The following is a 16,319-nucleotide window of genomic DNA, read 5'->3' as shown; positions in this document are numbered from 1 at the left end:
ACCACACACTACCCGTGTATGAAAACAAATCATGTTCTTAAGTCAGACGAGAAATACGGGCGCGGGAGCTCCGTTTTGTTCTCCCCACAGCAGGTCCTGGGCTGGCGGAGTGCTCGGGGGGTCTGTTATCGTCCAAGGGACGTGAAATAACAGTTCTTCTCATCCCCAAAACACACTATTATATGAGATTCACAGTACATACACTATATATATACACACACACATTATACTTTGTATATCATCTGAATTATTTTAACAATAGCAATCAAGAATCAATAAAAATTAATATTGTATTTATAAATATACGAGCATTTTATGCCACTTTATATACACGGTAAATATACCGTGTGAAATTCGCTAAAGCACACAAACGACACCAATCGTAAGCATATGACCGAGCTCTATAGGGCACCTTGGTTACTCCTGAAGCTCGGACCTACGTAGTACTTATTTCGCCATGCGATATTACTCCTTTTATTATCTTGCTGTATCAAGCCCACGCTGCCGACCAGAGGTAAATTTAACGCGTGAATCGCAAGTCGCCGAGGATAAAGGCATCTGCTCAACAAACGCCCTTGCCAACAATGAAATAATTGCTTTTGAAATGCAGGCAGACACCGAGGGCTCTTGTAAAAGCGAAGTATTTTTGTGTGTTCCTTGATAGGGGCGTTAGAGTGTTTTGATAAACGCCGAATAGCAACTTACTGTCTAGCGTGTTTTGCTTTCCAGATCATTTGAAGTTTCTGATTTGTACGTTTTACGACATATGACTGCGCGTTTCCACGCCAGAATGTCGCCACAACATTGAAGGATAGCGGTGTTTAAGTAATAAATAATAAAACGATTGTATAATGTTCGAGATTAAATGGGAAAGAGACGAATAGCCGGATGACAATGAAATATTTTATGAACGAATTCATTTTGTATTGCAGGTTAAATTATTCTGCCTAAACTAAAATCCAGTAGGAAATCGTGAAGGCAAGACATTCCTTCAGAAATCATATTATTCTTGCGAAAAATTCAAAGAAAAAAAATAAAGAAAATATCGCACTATATGTAATAATGTACGTAAAAACTGTACAAAACGACAAACCAACATTTGACCGACTTTTAAAATCTTACAAACTAGCGCAATTAACAAACCCCGGAACCTTTTAGCATGTTAAACCCTTTTTATACTTTCCACGGTATCTTGTTTCATTCGGAAGACAAACAAATACAGTATACCATTTCCAAAAAATGCCACCAATCTGACCAAGAAAATGGAAATAGTTTAATAATACATAATACATATCGAGCAGTAGAGACGCCTCCTAAATCATTATTCTATTCAGGCGTTACCAACATGATAATATGAGTATTTTTTTTTGTTCAAGAGAAACAAAAACGGTTTAAAAATAAATTGAATTTAAAAATAAGAATAAAGACCTGAACCGACTAACATGCAAAACACTTAAGGCAACAACATCAGAAAACGAGTGTACTTCCGTACAAACTACCTGAACTAAGCAATTTCGGAAAAGAACGGTTCAGTTGCCAACAGCAAATATTTAAAGAGGGAAAGCAGTGTCGACTCAAGGAAGAATGGTTCGGAAACCACTCTGGAAGATTTTGTGATTCGCACCACTTTGCGTTGAAACTCAGAGAACCGATGGTGACGGCGGCCTGATCACACAAGAACATGTTGAAAAGTCTCCCACAAGGTCAGCTCGGTGTGGCGTTCAAAACGTGCTTTCTAACACGGCGTCAGAAAGTCAGAGTTCAGTCACTGAAACGCCTAGCTGTTACTTTAGCACGGGACTAGCTGGCCACTATCTGAATCCACGTGGAGCCGATTTCAGCGAAGGCTGTGAGAGAAACTGTCCGAGAACGGACACGTAGGTGTTTCTCTGCTGCTTATTCCGCTTTGGCATTTGTGCTTCAAGAGGCTTAAGAGGAACGTGCAGACTTTGATCCCAAGCCGAACAGTAAACAGAAAAACAGGACCCGTTTCAGCCGTCACGCCTCTTCAAGCGTGTGCGGAAAGAGGAGCCAGCCGTGGTCAATCAGCGGACACTGGCTCTGGGACTAGAGAGCCCTGCGGCCACAGACGAGGGCCGTCACCTCGCAGGGAACATCGCGGTGTGCTGGACACTGTCAGATAACATCTAGACCCACGTTTCCTCCAAACCCTGACCCTGACGCCATGCTGACTGGTCCCCGCAAGTTCCTTGAGAATCACTACCGGATAAAGACTTTTCTCGCAAAGGTGGGAGATACAGCCTGAGTGGAGAGTTAGGAGGGAGATTTTTACTTTACAGAGCCGATCCCTGGAACAAACAGGGAGAAACGCTGCTCCGGCCGGACCAGCTGGGAAACCCAGGACGGAATGAGATACAAAATATACTAAGGGGCAGGAGAGCTCGTCGACAATGCGCGAACGACTTTTAAAACAGGTTGTCACAAGACAGCACACCTGCTGCAATCTGAGCCCCCTTACCGAACCGAGAAACCGTCTGCACCGCCCAGCATGCTCTCGTTTCTGCTCCGATCGGTACTTTCCGCTAAAACATCACACGTCTTTTCCACATTCTACAATATCCAAATCACCCATTTTCGTCCAATGACAGTCAGCCTTCCTGATCAATACCTGGGTTGTTGTTGTTATTATTCTTATTCGCTATTCAGGCGGACCCCTGTTTCCGATGACAGCGGCCCTCCTGTGCGGGAATCCAGCCCCTGTGTGTCCCCCAACCCCCTGCGGAAAAACGCACAATCCACACTCCTGTAGTCACGACACAGATCCCCCGTCACCCCTCCCCACCTCCTGAGAAATGGGGGTCGGAGCTTCTAAAAAGAAAAGGACTTTCCTCATCTTCTCCCCGAGCTCCTCACCCCCGCCGTTCCCCTTGCTGTGTCGCTCAGGGTGTATTTTCCCGAGGCCAGTCAAGTCACTAAGTGTGCAACGTCAGCAGGGGCCTGATCAATGAGCAAGCACGTGCGCCGCCAGGTGGGAGCCCGACCGCACCGCTCTAATAAGAAATTAGAATATGAAAACGTAAAACTGCAAGTCGAGCAGGCTTGTCGCTTCGTTTTCCAGGCGCGAATGCGGATCCGTGCCCCATCAATATTTTGTCCATTGTCAAGCATCTCTTAGCGCTGTCTTCAGCTCAACCAGCTCAGATGTATAAAAACGTCAACATCGTGGATACAACAGATCTCCCCACTATCTCTGAGGAAAAGTCACTCGCATAAACGAAAGCAATAGGTAACAGCACGCATACATTCCACAAACCTGAACACCCTGCTGCTTAGTTTACCCGTTTTCAAAGGCAGCAAAGATGCATCTGTTTTACAACATGAACATGAACGCAGAAACACACCTGTCGTCTGTGTGAGGAGACGTAAATGGGACTGAATAAAAATCAATACCAAAGAACTGTTCCCATCAGCACAAAGGAGCTCTCGTACTCGCGATGGTCTTTTCTGAGTCGACTGACACAAGCGTCCCGCCTTAAAAGCTGCTCATTGTTCATATTTCCCTCAATGCTTTCCTCTGAAGTGATGAGATTAAGTTTCGCAGGCACATTTGCACCAGTTTCACGATATTTTAAACTTGTCGGATCGGCAGGCAAGCGAATCGCATATTTAAATACAAATCACAACTTTTTTTTGTAACAACGGTTTCCATTATTTATTTGAAAACGGGGGACACCATCGCTGACAGGAGACACCGAGACCTCCGGCAGGCCGGCCCGCTGCTCCGGCGCTGTCCGTTTCAGCACCACAAGCAGGCTGGCGGAGGCCGGGCAGACTCCCTGCAGTCCTCCGCACGCACAAACTGCGCCTGCCCTTTCCTATTGACTCCAGCACGTTTCTCCGACTGGGGCGAGAAGGGAGTGGAGTGGGGGGCAAGGCAGCGGCTGGGACGGACACTGGCGAGGGATGCTGGCGTTAGGGTAAGGTATGACGGATGAGCGGAATCTGGGGCTTACTACAGAGAGAAATCGGAGGCGCGTTACATGTCTGAGTAATGGAGACACACGGCGAGGATACAGATCTGCAGTCGGACGAAGGAACCCCAGCAGGCCGCGGGAAGATCGGATTCGCCCTTTCCAGCGTACAGGAGAAAGTCAAAGTGTCTTCTCGGCTGCAGCTTGGAAAAAATCAACTTGTGGTTCTGAATTCGTCCCTGGAAAGCTATGTGCTGATATCCCGATGGGAGACACTGCTGTTTCGCCATTAGAACGAGGTACTTCAATACCAGCTTCAGCAAGGTATGCTCTTGTATAAATGATTCCAAGGAGTGATCGCTTGGGATAAAAGCACCCTCTTCAATTAATAATATATTCCAAGGCGACCGCACTCCCCCGCCCCCCTCAACCGCCAGGCGAATTCCACTAACAAACCTGAATTGCTTCATGTAATTCACAGATGGACCCCGTTAGCCGCACGACACCGGTAAGAGGGGTAAATACAATGGAAATCCGCCACTGTCACGCTTTTCATTTAGCTCCGGATCACCGGTTTGCAGCTGGGACGGGCAGTTACTGGCAATGGTGATTTTGCCCTCTGAAACGGCGCGCCTGGCGTTTTTTTTTTCCTCCCGTTTCTTCTGGATCCCCGAACACCGGGCACGGATTACATAACAGTCACAGACAGAAGCACGCGGAGGGAAGCAGCTCACCTACACGCAGCGGCACAGCAGGCACGACACGCACTGGAGACCGACCGACCGACCGCTGGAGAGGAGCCGACGACGGCTTTTGCTTTTCGCTTGTAGAATATCCATGTACACAAATTTCATCATCTCAATATGTCAAACGCAGATCTGATTAAAAAAAAAAAACTACAGGGCACATCACCAGCGTCCACGAAGGATCGATCATTCCTGCATTTATTTTCGTAGTTGAGTAACTATGTTGAATACAATCCAACCGGGATGTTTCCGATAATGATTGTTTTGGACAGGGCAAGTGCAGTTTAATACTTTTAGTGCACCTGTCACACCGACACGCACTGTCTGTGTCTGTTAATATACTTCAATCACGGCAGGAAAGCAGTACTGGCCTGAATGCGGATGTCAAACACAGGTATGACAAAAACAAAAATAACAGCCACCGTTAACGAGAACGCAATGCAAAACAGCCATTCGCCAACCACAGAACAATGCATTTCGTGAACAGAAAGCTGTCACCTTCAAGTGCATTAAGACACGCGTGGAGATCTATAGATTTCACACACGCACACGCTCAGCCGTACATGCGTCGACCATACATGCATACACACGCGCGCGCGCACACACACACAACCACTCCAGCGTGCGGGCCACAGGCTCGGAGAAATACTGCAGTGGGGGTGTCCGGATGTTTCAGGTGCTCCGTCCCGAACACCAGTCAATCTCGATCACACGCAGTTACAGCCACCGCTGGATACAGATTTACAAGCCGGGCAAAGCCCGATGCGCATAACAAGCCCCCTCTCGCTCGCGGCGTCCCGGTATCCCGGTGCTAATTAGGAAACGATCTGCTTTTCCACATACCACTGTAGTGGACGTACCACACCCGTAATGCCCACACCACCCTCAGCATCAACGTGCATGGCAGCAAGGTCCAGTCGGATCGACGTACCGAAGAGGTTTTTAAAGCGCTTATTTTTAGAAGGAGGGCGGCATTCCCACTGTAAAACGCTAAGACTTTCAAACGCATTTATTTCCTACAATAGAAGCCACGGCAGAGATGTGAGGGAGGAGAGGGGAGGGGGAGGCGCTGGTACAGGACTTCATTACTGGTCTAAAGATATTTCGTGGCAATGAGGTTCGTCAGTTTCCACACAGGTAACCCCGATTTTCACAAGAAAGAAACCGCCTCTGGTTGATTTTCACCTCCCATGAATTTCTTCCAAAAGGTGAACGTATGACAAGCACAACCCCCCCTCGAAATCACCGACCCCCAAACCCAAGGTATGCGTAAATTTCACATTTCAGCACCGCGAAATTACATACCGTCCTACCTCAGGCCAACACCCCGGTTTGACTATTTTCTGCATTTTCCAACCCAAGACATCAATTCCCTCACCCGACATCGCGCGGGGGGTGTGAAATGAGAGATGTGTGTTTTTTTTCTTGATGTGCGAAATTCCATATGCATAGCTGTTAAAGCTGTGGCAGCCAGCCTATTGGAAATGCAGGCAAAAAACGAGCTGGACAGAAAACTGCTCTGCGGCATTGCTAGAAATGTTTTAGACGCCGCAGAAAAGGCGCCTAGAGGCGAAAAATCCCCAGCCGCTTGACAAAAGAGGAGGTTTACTTACTTTTGAAGTGTTAACAGAAATCCAGAACGGCGTCGCTGGACTGCAGATGTCGAAAAGATTCAGGAGAAACTGCGGTTGTCGCCATATTGTTGCTCCTATCTTCCTTCCCAGTGCGTGCTGTTACCCTGCATAATTGATGACTCTCAGCAAAATGTTAGGGAGCGTCGGCAAATGCCTTGTTTAAAGCGGCTAGGGACCGTAGATTTGTCCACAGGAATATTACTTCAATAAAAAGAACGAATACAAAACCAAGGCTGGCAGAAAGATTGATTTCTATACATGTATGTACCTGTGTGAAGCAGTGACACAGTGGTTGGTTGGCCATGCTGCCTCACAGCGCTGGGGTCCTGGGTTCAATTCCCGAGGTGCTATCTGTGTGGAGTTTGTATGTTCTCCCCATGTTTGCATACATTCCCCAGTTTCCTCCCACAGTCCAAAGACATGCTGGTGGGTTAAATAGCTTCTGGGAAAACTGACCCTGCTGTGAGTGTGTGAATGTGTCTGTGTGACCTGTGATGGACTCGCATCCTGTCCAAGGTGTACCCTGCCTTGTCACTGTTGTTGCCTTGTGATAAAGCATTAAAGAAAATGGATAAATGGCTATATGTACCTTTATAAACAAAGGTAAGATACACAGTTGGGTAGAAACTATTTTGTATTTATCAAAACCACTGTAAGGAAGAGTAAGAATCCAACACACTATGTCCACTACCTGTCACTGAGATGATGCCAGTGCAATGCAGGAAAGGTTCAGGTGCTGAGAAGCTTGAACCCAGAGGCAGCGGGGACAAGCTCCACGCTGAGCAGGAACAGTCATGAGTGGGTGTCCTAAACAAAGTTCCAAACCAACTCCTACATAGAAATATATACAGTGCCCAGGGCCTTCTCCCACAGAGTGGTGAAAAACACCCAACCATGAACATAGAATCCTTATTATTAAATACATTTACTTAGAAAACTGGATGTAATTAAAACTCATCTTCATACTCCAGCCATCCATTAGCAGAAAGACAAGTTCTGAAAATGGGAAAAACTCCCTCAAAAGAACATCAGAAAGTTTAAAAATGAGGAGTCATTCTGCCCTTCTGGTCATTAGTAGCTTATTAATTCAAGGATCTCATCCAGTCGTTTCTTGAAAGAAACCAAGATATCTACATCCAAAACCCTTTGTATAGAGAAGTGCCACCTCAGTTTTAAATGCACTTCCATAGTTTCCTCTTGTGTCCTCAAGCTCTTGCTTTACTGCTCATTCTGAAGACATCTGCTGGGTTTACTCGATAGGAGCCTTTAAGGGTTTTCAATACTCGTGTCAGGTCTCCTCAAAATATTCGCTGTTCGAGATTAAGAAGGCTCCATTTCTTCAGTGTTTCAGTGTATGACATTCACTTGAGCCTTGGAATGTTCCTTAGACAGAATGCCTGCCCATTGCAGAGCCGAGGAGAAAGAGATTATATAGTCTAGCTAATTCACACCTATCCAGGGTTTTTTTTAAACACTTGGTATAAACCAGAGCAGTCAGAGAAAAATCTCACAGAGACGGGGAAACATGCAAACTTCACACAGACAGGCCCCCCAGCCCAGATTCAAACAATGGAGCTGCTAAGCAGCTGTGCTTTCCTCCACAGCCCTGTGCCTTAAGAGCCCTTTTGCATTATCCAGTTCTCAATTGGTGAACTGGTAGTGTGATTGATGATGATCTCAAAGGGCTTTGTATACAGGAGGGGACCCACTACTTCCAGCACTGAAGAGCAGCACCACCTGCGCAACACACAGCATCCCCACTGCACAGCAGCTCAGGGGGAGAAGAGAGACGCTGCTGCTCCGGGTGGATTAAGTGGGAACTTTAGAGAGGCCAGACTGTACCACCTAGAGTGTAATTAAGGCAGGACACCAGGGCTGTTTGTGTATCCTACTCTTACAAACAGAGCCCTGAGCTCTTTAATGACCAAGTAGTCAGGATCTCAGTGCAACTTCTCATCCTAAAGACCACACCTCATACAGTGTATTGTGCCTGGTCACCATACTGGAGGTATTGATTTTGAAATTCTGATCCAGATCCACCAACACCTTTTACAGTAGCGACTTGTTTTCCCTTTGTAGTCTCCCATCCAAGCGGTGACAGACTCAGCCTTGCAGAGCTTCTGAGATCTGATCTGTCAAAGCTACAAGATGGACCAGAGACAACCTCTTAAACTATTGATGGACAACCTGAGCTTTGAGTGCCACATACAGCCCATGGAGGCATAAGCAGTGGTCCCTCAAACTGGACATCTATTCATCTTCTATCCCCTTCTTCAAATACAGAGTTTAGGGGGAGTCGGAGGCAATATTGTCCACAATGGCCACAACGGAGGGTATACCCTGGATGGGACACTAGTCTATCACACCAGGCAGACACACACACTCACACCAGTGCTAACCAGAAGCCAATTAATCTACTAACATGTCTTTGGACTGTGGGAGGAAACTGGAGCACCTGAAGGAAACCCACGCAAACACAGGAAGGAAATACAAACTCCAGAGAACACGCCAAATTAAGAATTGAACCCAGGGTCCCAGTGCTACGAGACAGCAATGCTAGCCACTGTGCCACCATGTTGCCCTAAACTGCAGATTCTAAGTTAAAAACATCAATTGAGTTAAAGATGCTCATGGGCTGGCAATCAGTGGTTAATTGTACTGCTGGAGGTCTGCTTGAGGACCACTTGCAGCCACCCCTCGGCACTACATTCTTGGCCCATCTCTGCCCTGCAGTGGTGTTTTTGCAGGTCTGCTAGGCAATGGGAACAAAGAGCTGCAGTGTGAGGTACATCTACCTACCACGCCACTGTGCCGCCCACAGCTGTATTGTTATTCACTTACTGGGACACAACCCATTAGCTTCCTTCATCCAATTCATCTTCCCCTTTCCAAGGTCCAGTTTTCCATCACCGTCTGAAGATATGCTGTCAAGGTTAAGTCGCATCTCTATATACCCCTCTCTATGTGGGAGAATAACCTAAGACAGGCGCTTACATACTGCAACAAGGACTCAGGACCAAGCAGAGCCATGTGTCATTTCGACCCATTTTCACTCAAATGGAGCTTCTTGAATGGGGACTTGATCAAGGACTCACATCTTAATAGATATGGGCACTTGAGTCAAAAGCTGTAAGGCCAGTCATAGGTTGGATAAGCCCACATGATCTTTATTTTGCCTAACTATGTCCAGCAAGGATCATCGCTCATGGTTATGGCATGTTTTGCAAGCAGTCGCAAGTGCAAGCAGCCGCGATTAATTAGTGGAATGAATTAAGGTCAAAGCAGCCTGATTAGGGTTCATCAGGTGGGAAGAGCTAAATTTGACGTTTGAACCAGTTGTGCTTAGCTGCAAATATTGACTTTTTATTTGCACAAAGAAATTGGGAGACTCTTTACAGAGCGGTTTTTAGTGTTGAGAAATGGTGAGAGCTTAATTGACATATACAGTACCTAGATTCAGGACAAATACAATCCCATGTGACGCCATCTTACAGAACTGTCACAGCCCCAAGGGCCAGCTGACAACAGAGTCACAGTCTGCAGAAAAACACTGGGGAGCAGGCGGGGAAAGATAGCCTTATTAACAGGAAGTCAGGTTGGGAAGAATTATTTTTCAAATAGATGAGGGATTATGCACAATACAGACAAAATGACCAGGCTTAAAACCAGCATTAAAAACATAGAGGCTTTGAAAGTGAAAGATGAATTAGAGAAGGAATCCAATGAGTTGAGCCCAATTTAAATGAATAACAGTACAGCTGTGTGCAGCAGTGTGATGTGGCAGTTAGCACTGCTGCCTCAGTGCTGTGCTCTTGTGTTTGGTACACAGCATCTGTCACACATTACATGTGCATGTTTTCCCTATGGCCATGGGGGTTCTGTCTGGGTGCTCCGGTTTCCTACCACCATCTGAACGTATGCCGTTTAGCTTAACTGGCACTACAGTGGACCAGTGTGTATCCCGTCTGCTTTGGAAGCCTGGGCCATCTGCGAACTGTAACTCTTGAATACAACTGTGGGCATGCAGAATTATTACCTGATTATTATCTGCAAATAACGTTTCTCCATTCCTTTGTTATATGTAATAAATACTGTTTATTTAACTATTGTTTCAAAATTAAACATTTGCTGAAATATAGTTATTAATTCACTTGTGAATAATAAAATGTACTGAACTGCACAAATAGTAGTTAAGATTTTGTACTGAATTAACTCATCTAAGACAAAGGAGTCCAATATTTAGATCAGTGCTTCTCTAAAAGCCTGCAGACCTTGGGTAAGGAAAGGGTAAGGGTCACTGCTGCTTAGCAGCATTTAAATTCCCAGCGAAACGCTGTCCTTTCTGCAGAGGAGGCACATCCTCTCCCATTCAGCCCGCATAGGCTACTTTGCAAACCTCTTAGCAAATGAATTATGAATGAATGAAAAGAGAAAGCAAGAAAAATTAATACTGGGGGAGGGTGGCTCTGTAAGGAGGTAAGGAGGTGTGAGTCCTAAGTTCAAATACCAGACAACATCAGAACCGAACCTCCCAGGGCCCAAGAAGCCACAGTACTGAAAGGCTTTGTCTCAGTTCAAGGCATTGGTCTTAACCTGCCACAGCAAATCCTGCTACTTTGAGCGACAGACAGCATTATAGGACCCATAGACAGCAAAGTCCATCTTCAGACATCACCGACATAGGGAAAGGGGGAAAAACTGCATGACTTTAGTTTTAAATTGATTTTTTTTTAAGTTGATTTTGATATAAATTTTTCCACACTGCCTCACGACCCCTCCACACTGCTGCCTCACCACCCCTCCTCACTGCCTCACCACCCCTCCACACTGCTGCCTCACCACCCCTCCTCACTGCCTCACCATCCCTCCACACTGCTGCCTCACCACCCCTCCTCACTGCCTCACCACCCCTCTACACTGCTGCCTCACCACCCCTCCTCACTGCCTCACCACCCCTCTACACTGCTGCCTCACCACCCCTCCTCACTGCCTCACCACCCCTCTACACTGCTGCCTCACCACCCCTCCTCACTGCCTCACCACCCCTCTACACTGCTGCCTCACCACCCCTCCTCACTGCTGCCGCTTCACTGTTGCTTCATAATATAATTTATTTTGATATCATACAGTAATGCAACACTCAGTGGTCTGTGTGGAGTTTGTATCTTCTCCCCTTGTTCATGTGGATTTCCTCTGGGTGCTCCAGTTTCCTCTCACAGTCCAAAGACATGCAGGTTACTTGGCTTCTGCGAAAACTGACCCTGGTGTGAGTGTGTGTGCTTGTGTCTATGTGCCCTGTAATGGAATGGCGTCCTTTCCAGGGTTTACCCTGTGTTGCACCTGTTGCAGATAAATAGATAAATGATGATGATGATGATTAAATTAGAACTAGTTGTGAAGGGATTGGTGAGCAATATCACAGGGTTAGTAGTAGGCTGTTGATCTGGGGATTATTCTGAGAATTATTTCAGAAATCTAGAGCAAAGAGGCTTTAGAATAAGGTCCTATAAACACCTTGCAATGCCACATTTGGCCGGTTTTTAAACACGTAGCTTAGGCGACTTGCAAACTTTGAAAGAATGGGTGCCAAAGGCACTCAACACTAGTGTCATTGTTCTAACACAGGGTTTCTGGTTCTGGGGGACCCCCAAGAATCTGCCAGTTTTAATTCCAGCTCAGCTCTTAAACACCAGGGCTATAAATGATGCCTTTAAACTGATTAACTTGCTTGTGCAAACTTTAATTGAATGTATTTTTTTCTGTGATCATACCTGACCTGAAGTGTCATCTTTCCAAAAAAATATTTTTTTGTAATAAAGACGGGACTTCATTTATGCACACAAAAATAAAATCACTATATTATTAGTGTATAATTACTATATTGACCCCACTCCAGGCAAGATGGCGGTACGACTTACATCGAGTGGTTACGTCACATTCGTTTTTTCCTACGTTATATTGATCTTTTTTCGTGGAACGTCGATTTTCTTTCTCTCCTGCTTAAAACGTCCGGTCAGGATTACAGGCTAGCTGCTCCTTGCCATGTCTGTGTGCTTTATTACTAACCCGGCAGGCGCACAAACCCACAGGGAAGGAGACGGCGAAGCGCAGCTGGGAGGAAGCCCCGCTCTTGGCGCTGTACTGCGCTGTCAGACAGACAGCTGACCCAGCTCAGCTGACCCCTACTTACCAAAAAGAGCTTTTAAATCAAAACTTTCCTCCAGTCGCGCGGGTACACGCCTCCTCGCGTCATAAACCCCCGGGTTTAAACAGTCTGAGTTCTTCGAGCCCGGGTCAGTATCGGAGGAGACCGCATCTCTCACCTGATAGTCGGCTCAGAAAACCATGGCTTCTGCTCGGCTCTTCATCTTTCTCTTCACTGGTGTTTGCCTGCTGGCGACAGGGACTCGGGCACAGGAAAATATCAGTAAGATTCCCCCCCCCCGCGACAGTTGATCTTCTTCCGAACCCCCTTTTCAGGACCCGGTGACCGTTATCTACCACCTTCCGAGGCGACTTGACCCACCTCAAAGCACATGAATTGCCGATTTTACCACTAATTCTTTTTTTGAAAAAAAAAAAGAGATTTTTCTCTTAGAGCTTAAGGATCAACTTCGTGCTAGAAACGTTTCATAAATGTATTTGTTTTTGAACACCGTCGAGGTAAATCAAACCGGCGCGTTTTTCGAATCCCGAGTTAAGAAAAGACACCGGTGTTAGAGCTCGAGGCCACGGCGTGAAAGCCCGCCTTTTGCTGCTCAGCCAATCAAAGCGATCTACTCTCCAAAGAGCCAATCAAAGGCATCTCCGGGGTTTCCAGTGATGAAGTGTATTGAGCTATCAACGGAAAACACTTCGTGAAAAAATTCCGTATATAACACATTCATTTGGTTAATTGTTTCATTGACAGCTTGGGCTGGAACACAACCCAGAAGATACTAGGGCTTCCAGAAAATGAGTTTGAAACCCTGTCTAATGTAATTACCTATGACGTCATTCAACAGTTTCCCGTGAAGTGTGTATATTCATCAGATATTCATCAGATCTCCCCCTTTCCTTATGAATGAATCATAGTAAAGTGTTACTGAATGTACGTAGTGCTATTCTTCCAAAGTTCTGTTAGGGTTATCTTGTTTTTATCTAATACAGCTCTGCTGAACAAAAAATCACTCTTTCAGTGATGAACTCAAACTCAAACTATACAGGAAAAGATTTGAAAACCGTTTACATCCGATGTTTGTACCCTAATCAATTTGAACACAAAACCATGGACAGCACGCCACTCCATCACAGGACAAACACCAGGGACAATGTTTCCCAGAATCCAGTTAACTTGCCAGCATGTCTTTGGACTGTGGGAGGAAACTGGAGCACACAGAGGAAACCCACATGAACATGGATAGAACATGCAAACTCCACACAGACAGCACCCCAGGAATTGAATATATGGATGAATATGTATTGAAATGCTATACTAATATATCATACAATCCCTGAGATAGGTAAAGTAATATACAGTACGTATTAGGGATTCCTGCTTTGTGCACATACCTGTACCTACCTCACAGCCGTTTGTGCTCTCTCTAAGTGTGTGGCCTGAGGCCCCTGGTGGAGGCCCCGCAGAGCTCCCGCGTGGTGGGGGGGAAGGACGCGGCGCCGGGGGCGTGGCCGTGGCAGGTCAGCGTCCAGCTCGCCGAGCCCAGCGGCTTCTCTCACTTCTGCGGGGGATCGATCATTGACAGGCAGTGGGTCGTCACGTCAGCCCACTGCTTCGGCCCCAAGACGTGAGTACAGCCCGTAGGGATTAGTGCTAGAGGTCTGGGACCCACCTGGAACGGCTCTAAAGGTTCTGGGGTGTAGGATCAGCCACAATTCCCACTCCTCCTGGGCTTGTGGCCGACAGAGAGCAGAGAGGGGCAGCTCAGGACCTGGAGGGAAGCAAGGGCCTGATATGCATCCCAAAGGAATTCTTGAGTGCTCCATTCAAAGAACACACTTTTTACCAAGACCATGCGTCCAGTGTCAGGATCATGGGGGAACCAGGGCCTATCCTGGCCAACAATGGGTTAATTGCAGAATAATAATAATAATAATAATAATAATAATAATAATAATAATAATAATAATAATAACTTTTATTTATAAAGTGTCTTTCAAAAACCCAAGGGCGCTGTACATCTCGAATAGAGAAAAAGACTAAAAAAAGACATCACAGTACTCCAGTCCATCACGGGACACACAGACACCCACACTTAGCCAAGTTCAGGGTCTTTGGGAGGAAACCCACATGGGCATGGGGAGAACAAGCAAACTCTTTACAGATAGCACCCCAGGAATTGAAACAGGTCCCCTGCATTGGGGGGCAGCGATTCTAGCCAGTGTGAAGGGTGTCACAGTACCGTCACAGTAACACCCTTTCCCCGAACCAGTAGTGTGTAAGATCAAATCATTGACAGGATTGAAGCGTCGTGTGAATCCTAGCACAATTCGACTCGGACCGCGTTTTCAAGACAAACCTACTCAAGCTTGTATCACTGCGGCCCGACCTCACCAGGTTTAAACAGACACTTAGATGACTGGCCAGGTGGAATAACTCTTGCAAGCTCTCGGCTCCCTCTCTCTCCCACAGCGATCCATCGAAGCTGAGGGTCATAGCTGGGCTGCAGGTGTGGAAAACCAGCGACGAAAACACACAGAACCGCACTGTGACCCGCATCTTCCGCCACAGCCTGTTCAACACCGAAAACGGCGACAACGACGTGGCCCTGCTCAAGCTGTGCTCCCCTGTCAACTTCACCGACTACGTGCAGCCGGTGTGCCTGCTGAGGGGCGCGAGCGAGGAGGCGGGCCTGACGCCGTGCTTCATCAGCGGCTGGGGGACCACGTCATGGGGAGGTCAGTCTCTCTCCCAGTCCTGCCGCACGCTCTGCGGAACCCCGCTCGGGATACACCGACTGAGGAGGCTAATTAAGTCATCAAAACCTCAGCCAGAATGAAAACCCAGGAGGCTCGTACTAAGGCCGGCTGTGGGGATCCCTGACGTGACCTTTGCTGCTCCTCACACTCTGCAGGGGAGAGAGCGGACACTCTGCAGGAGGCCGAGGTCAACCTCATCCCCAGAGAGACCTGCAACCAGCCGGACTGGTACAATCAGAGCCTGACCGAGAACATGCAGTGCGCTGGGCACGAGACCGGGGGCATCGACGCCTGCCAGGTACGTTAGCCCAACGTGGCGGGTGCTGGGGGAGGAAACCCACACGGACATGGGGGGAACATGCAAACTCCACGCAGATAGCACTCCAGGAATTGAACCCAGGTCCCCTGCGCTGCAAGACAGCGATTCTAACCCGTGTGCCACAGGGGATTTTTTCCCCCAAGCCAGTAGTGTGTAAAATCAGAGGACTCGTATGATGAGCAATTTGGCGATGGGTGACCTGCTCTATCCTCTCACATGAACAGCTTCTTCCTGAGGTGAGCTCGCACTTGACAGGTTTCGGTTTTGGAAGCGGTGGGTTTGTGCGCACACCCTCACAGCACAAAGCCACCAGCGATGAGAGAGTGTTGCCAGTAAATAGAAGCCTCTGTGTCAGCAGCTGCACACCACGCTGAAGTGTTAACATTGCGGCTGGTTTCTGTGTTCCCTCGGCGCGGGGTGTCTGTTCCGCCAGGCGGACAGCGGGGGCCCCCTGCAGTGCTTCAACAGCACCCTGCAGCGCTTCTACCTCTTCGGGATCACCAGCTTCGGCCAGGGCTGCGCGGTGGAGAAGAAGCCCGGGGTGTACACCCGCGCCAGCCTCTACTACCGCTGGATCCGGGAGGTGGAGGCCAGGGGCGCCTCCGCCCGCGGCCGGCTCTCCCTGCCCCTGCTGGCCGTTCCCCTGCTGCTGAGCGCAGCCCTGCCCCTGCTGGGAGCCTGAGCTCCCTGCTCCGTCCTGCCAGACCGGCGCGGCAATTAAACCTGTTTGCATTCACCGCCTTTGTCTGCTTCTTTCTGGGGTGAAAACGAA

General features: G+C 47.6%; 2 protein-coding genes across 7 annotated transcripts in view; one reads left to right on the top strand and one right to left on the bottom strand.

Annotated features, from left to right (window-relative positions):
* Positions 1-10,345, bottom strand: part of scn8ab (sodium channel, voltage gated, type VIII, alpha subunit b) — a 99,185-nt gene extending 88,840 nt beyond the window's left edge. For 3 of the 6 annotated variants that reach the window (XM_088633492.1, XM_088633491.1, XM_088633495.1), the window contains exon 1: positions 6,292-10,345. The gene's annotated coding sequence lies outside the window, so the exon portion shown is untranslated. The remainder of the gene's footprint in view (positions 1-6,291) is intronic. The other 3 variants (XM_088633494.1, XM_088633498.1, XM_088633493.1) reach the window with 1 other exon arrangement.
* A 2,201-nt stretch (positions 10,346-12,546) lies between these two features.
* LOC148678420 (transmembrane protease serine 12-like) lies at positions 12,547-16,284 on the top strand. Its single transcript, XM_088633490.1, has 5 exons — positions 12,547-12,739; positions 13,901-14,096; positions 14,942-15,207; positions 15,384-15,526; positions 15,981-16,284. Exons 1-5 carry the CDS (start codon positions 12,658-12,660, stop codon positions 16,227-16,229), a joined length of 936 nt encoding a protein of 311 aa, XP_088489616.1. The 5' UTR covers positions 12,547-12,657; the 3' UTR covers positions 16,230-16,284.
* Positions 16,285-16,319: the final 35 nt, after the last annotated feature.

Source organism: Lepisosteus platostomus, chromosome 1, assembly GCF_059453375.1.
Source record: "Lepisosteus platostomus isolate fLepPlt1 chromosome 1, fLepPlt1.hap1, whole genome shotgun sequence".
NCBI lineage: Eukaryota > Metazoa > Chordata > Actinopteri > Semionotiformes > Lepisosteidae > Lepisosteus > Lepisosteus platostomus.
Note: the sequence above shows the minus strand (reverse complement) of the source record. Positions and strands in the feature narration are given on the sequence as shown.

Bases quoted from the DNA above. Each gene is read 5' to 3' on its own strand.
- LOC148678420 (XM_088633490.1), top strand. From the start codon at position 12,658: ATGGCTTCTGCTCGGCTCTTCATCTTTCTCTTCACTGGTGTTTGCCTG. The intron at 12,740-13,900 runs GTAAGATTCCCC...GCTCTCTCTAAG, and splicing joins TCGGGCACAGGAAAATATCA to TGTGTGGCCTGAGGCCCCTG. The intron at 15,208-15,383 runs GTCAGTCTCTCT...CACACTCTGCAG, and splicing joins GGGGACCACGTCATGGGGAG to GGGAGAGAGCGGACACTCTG.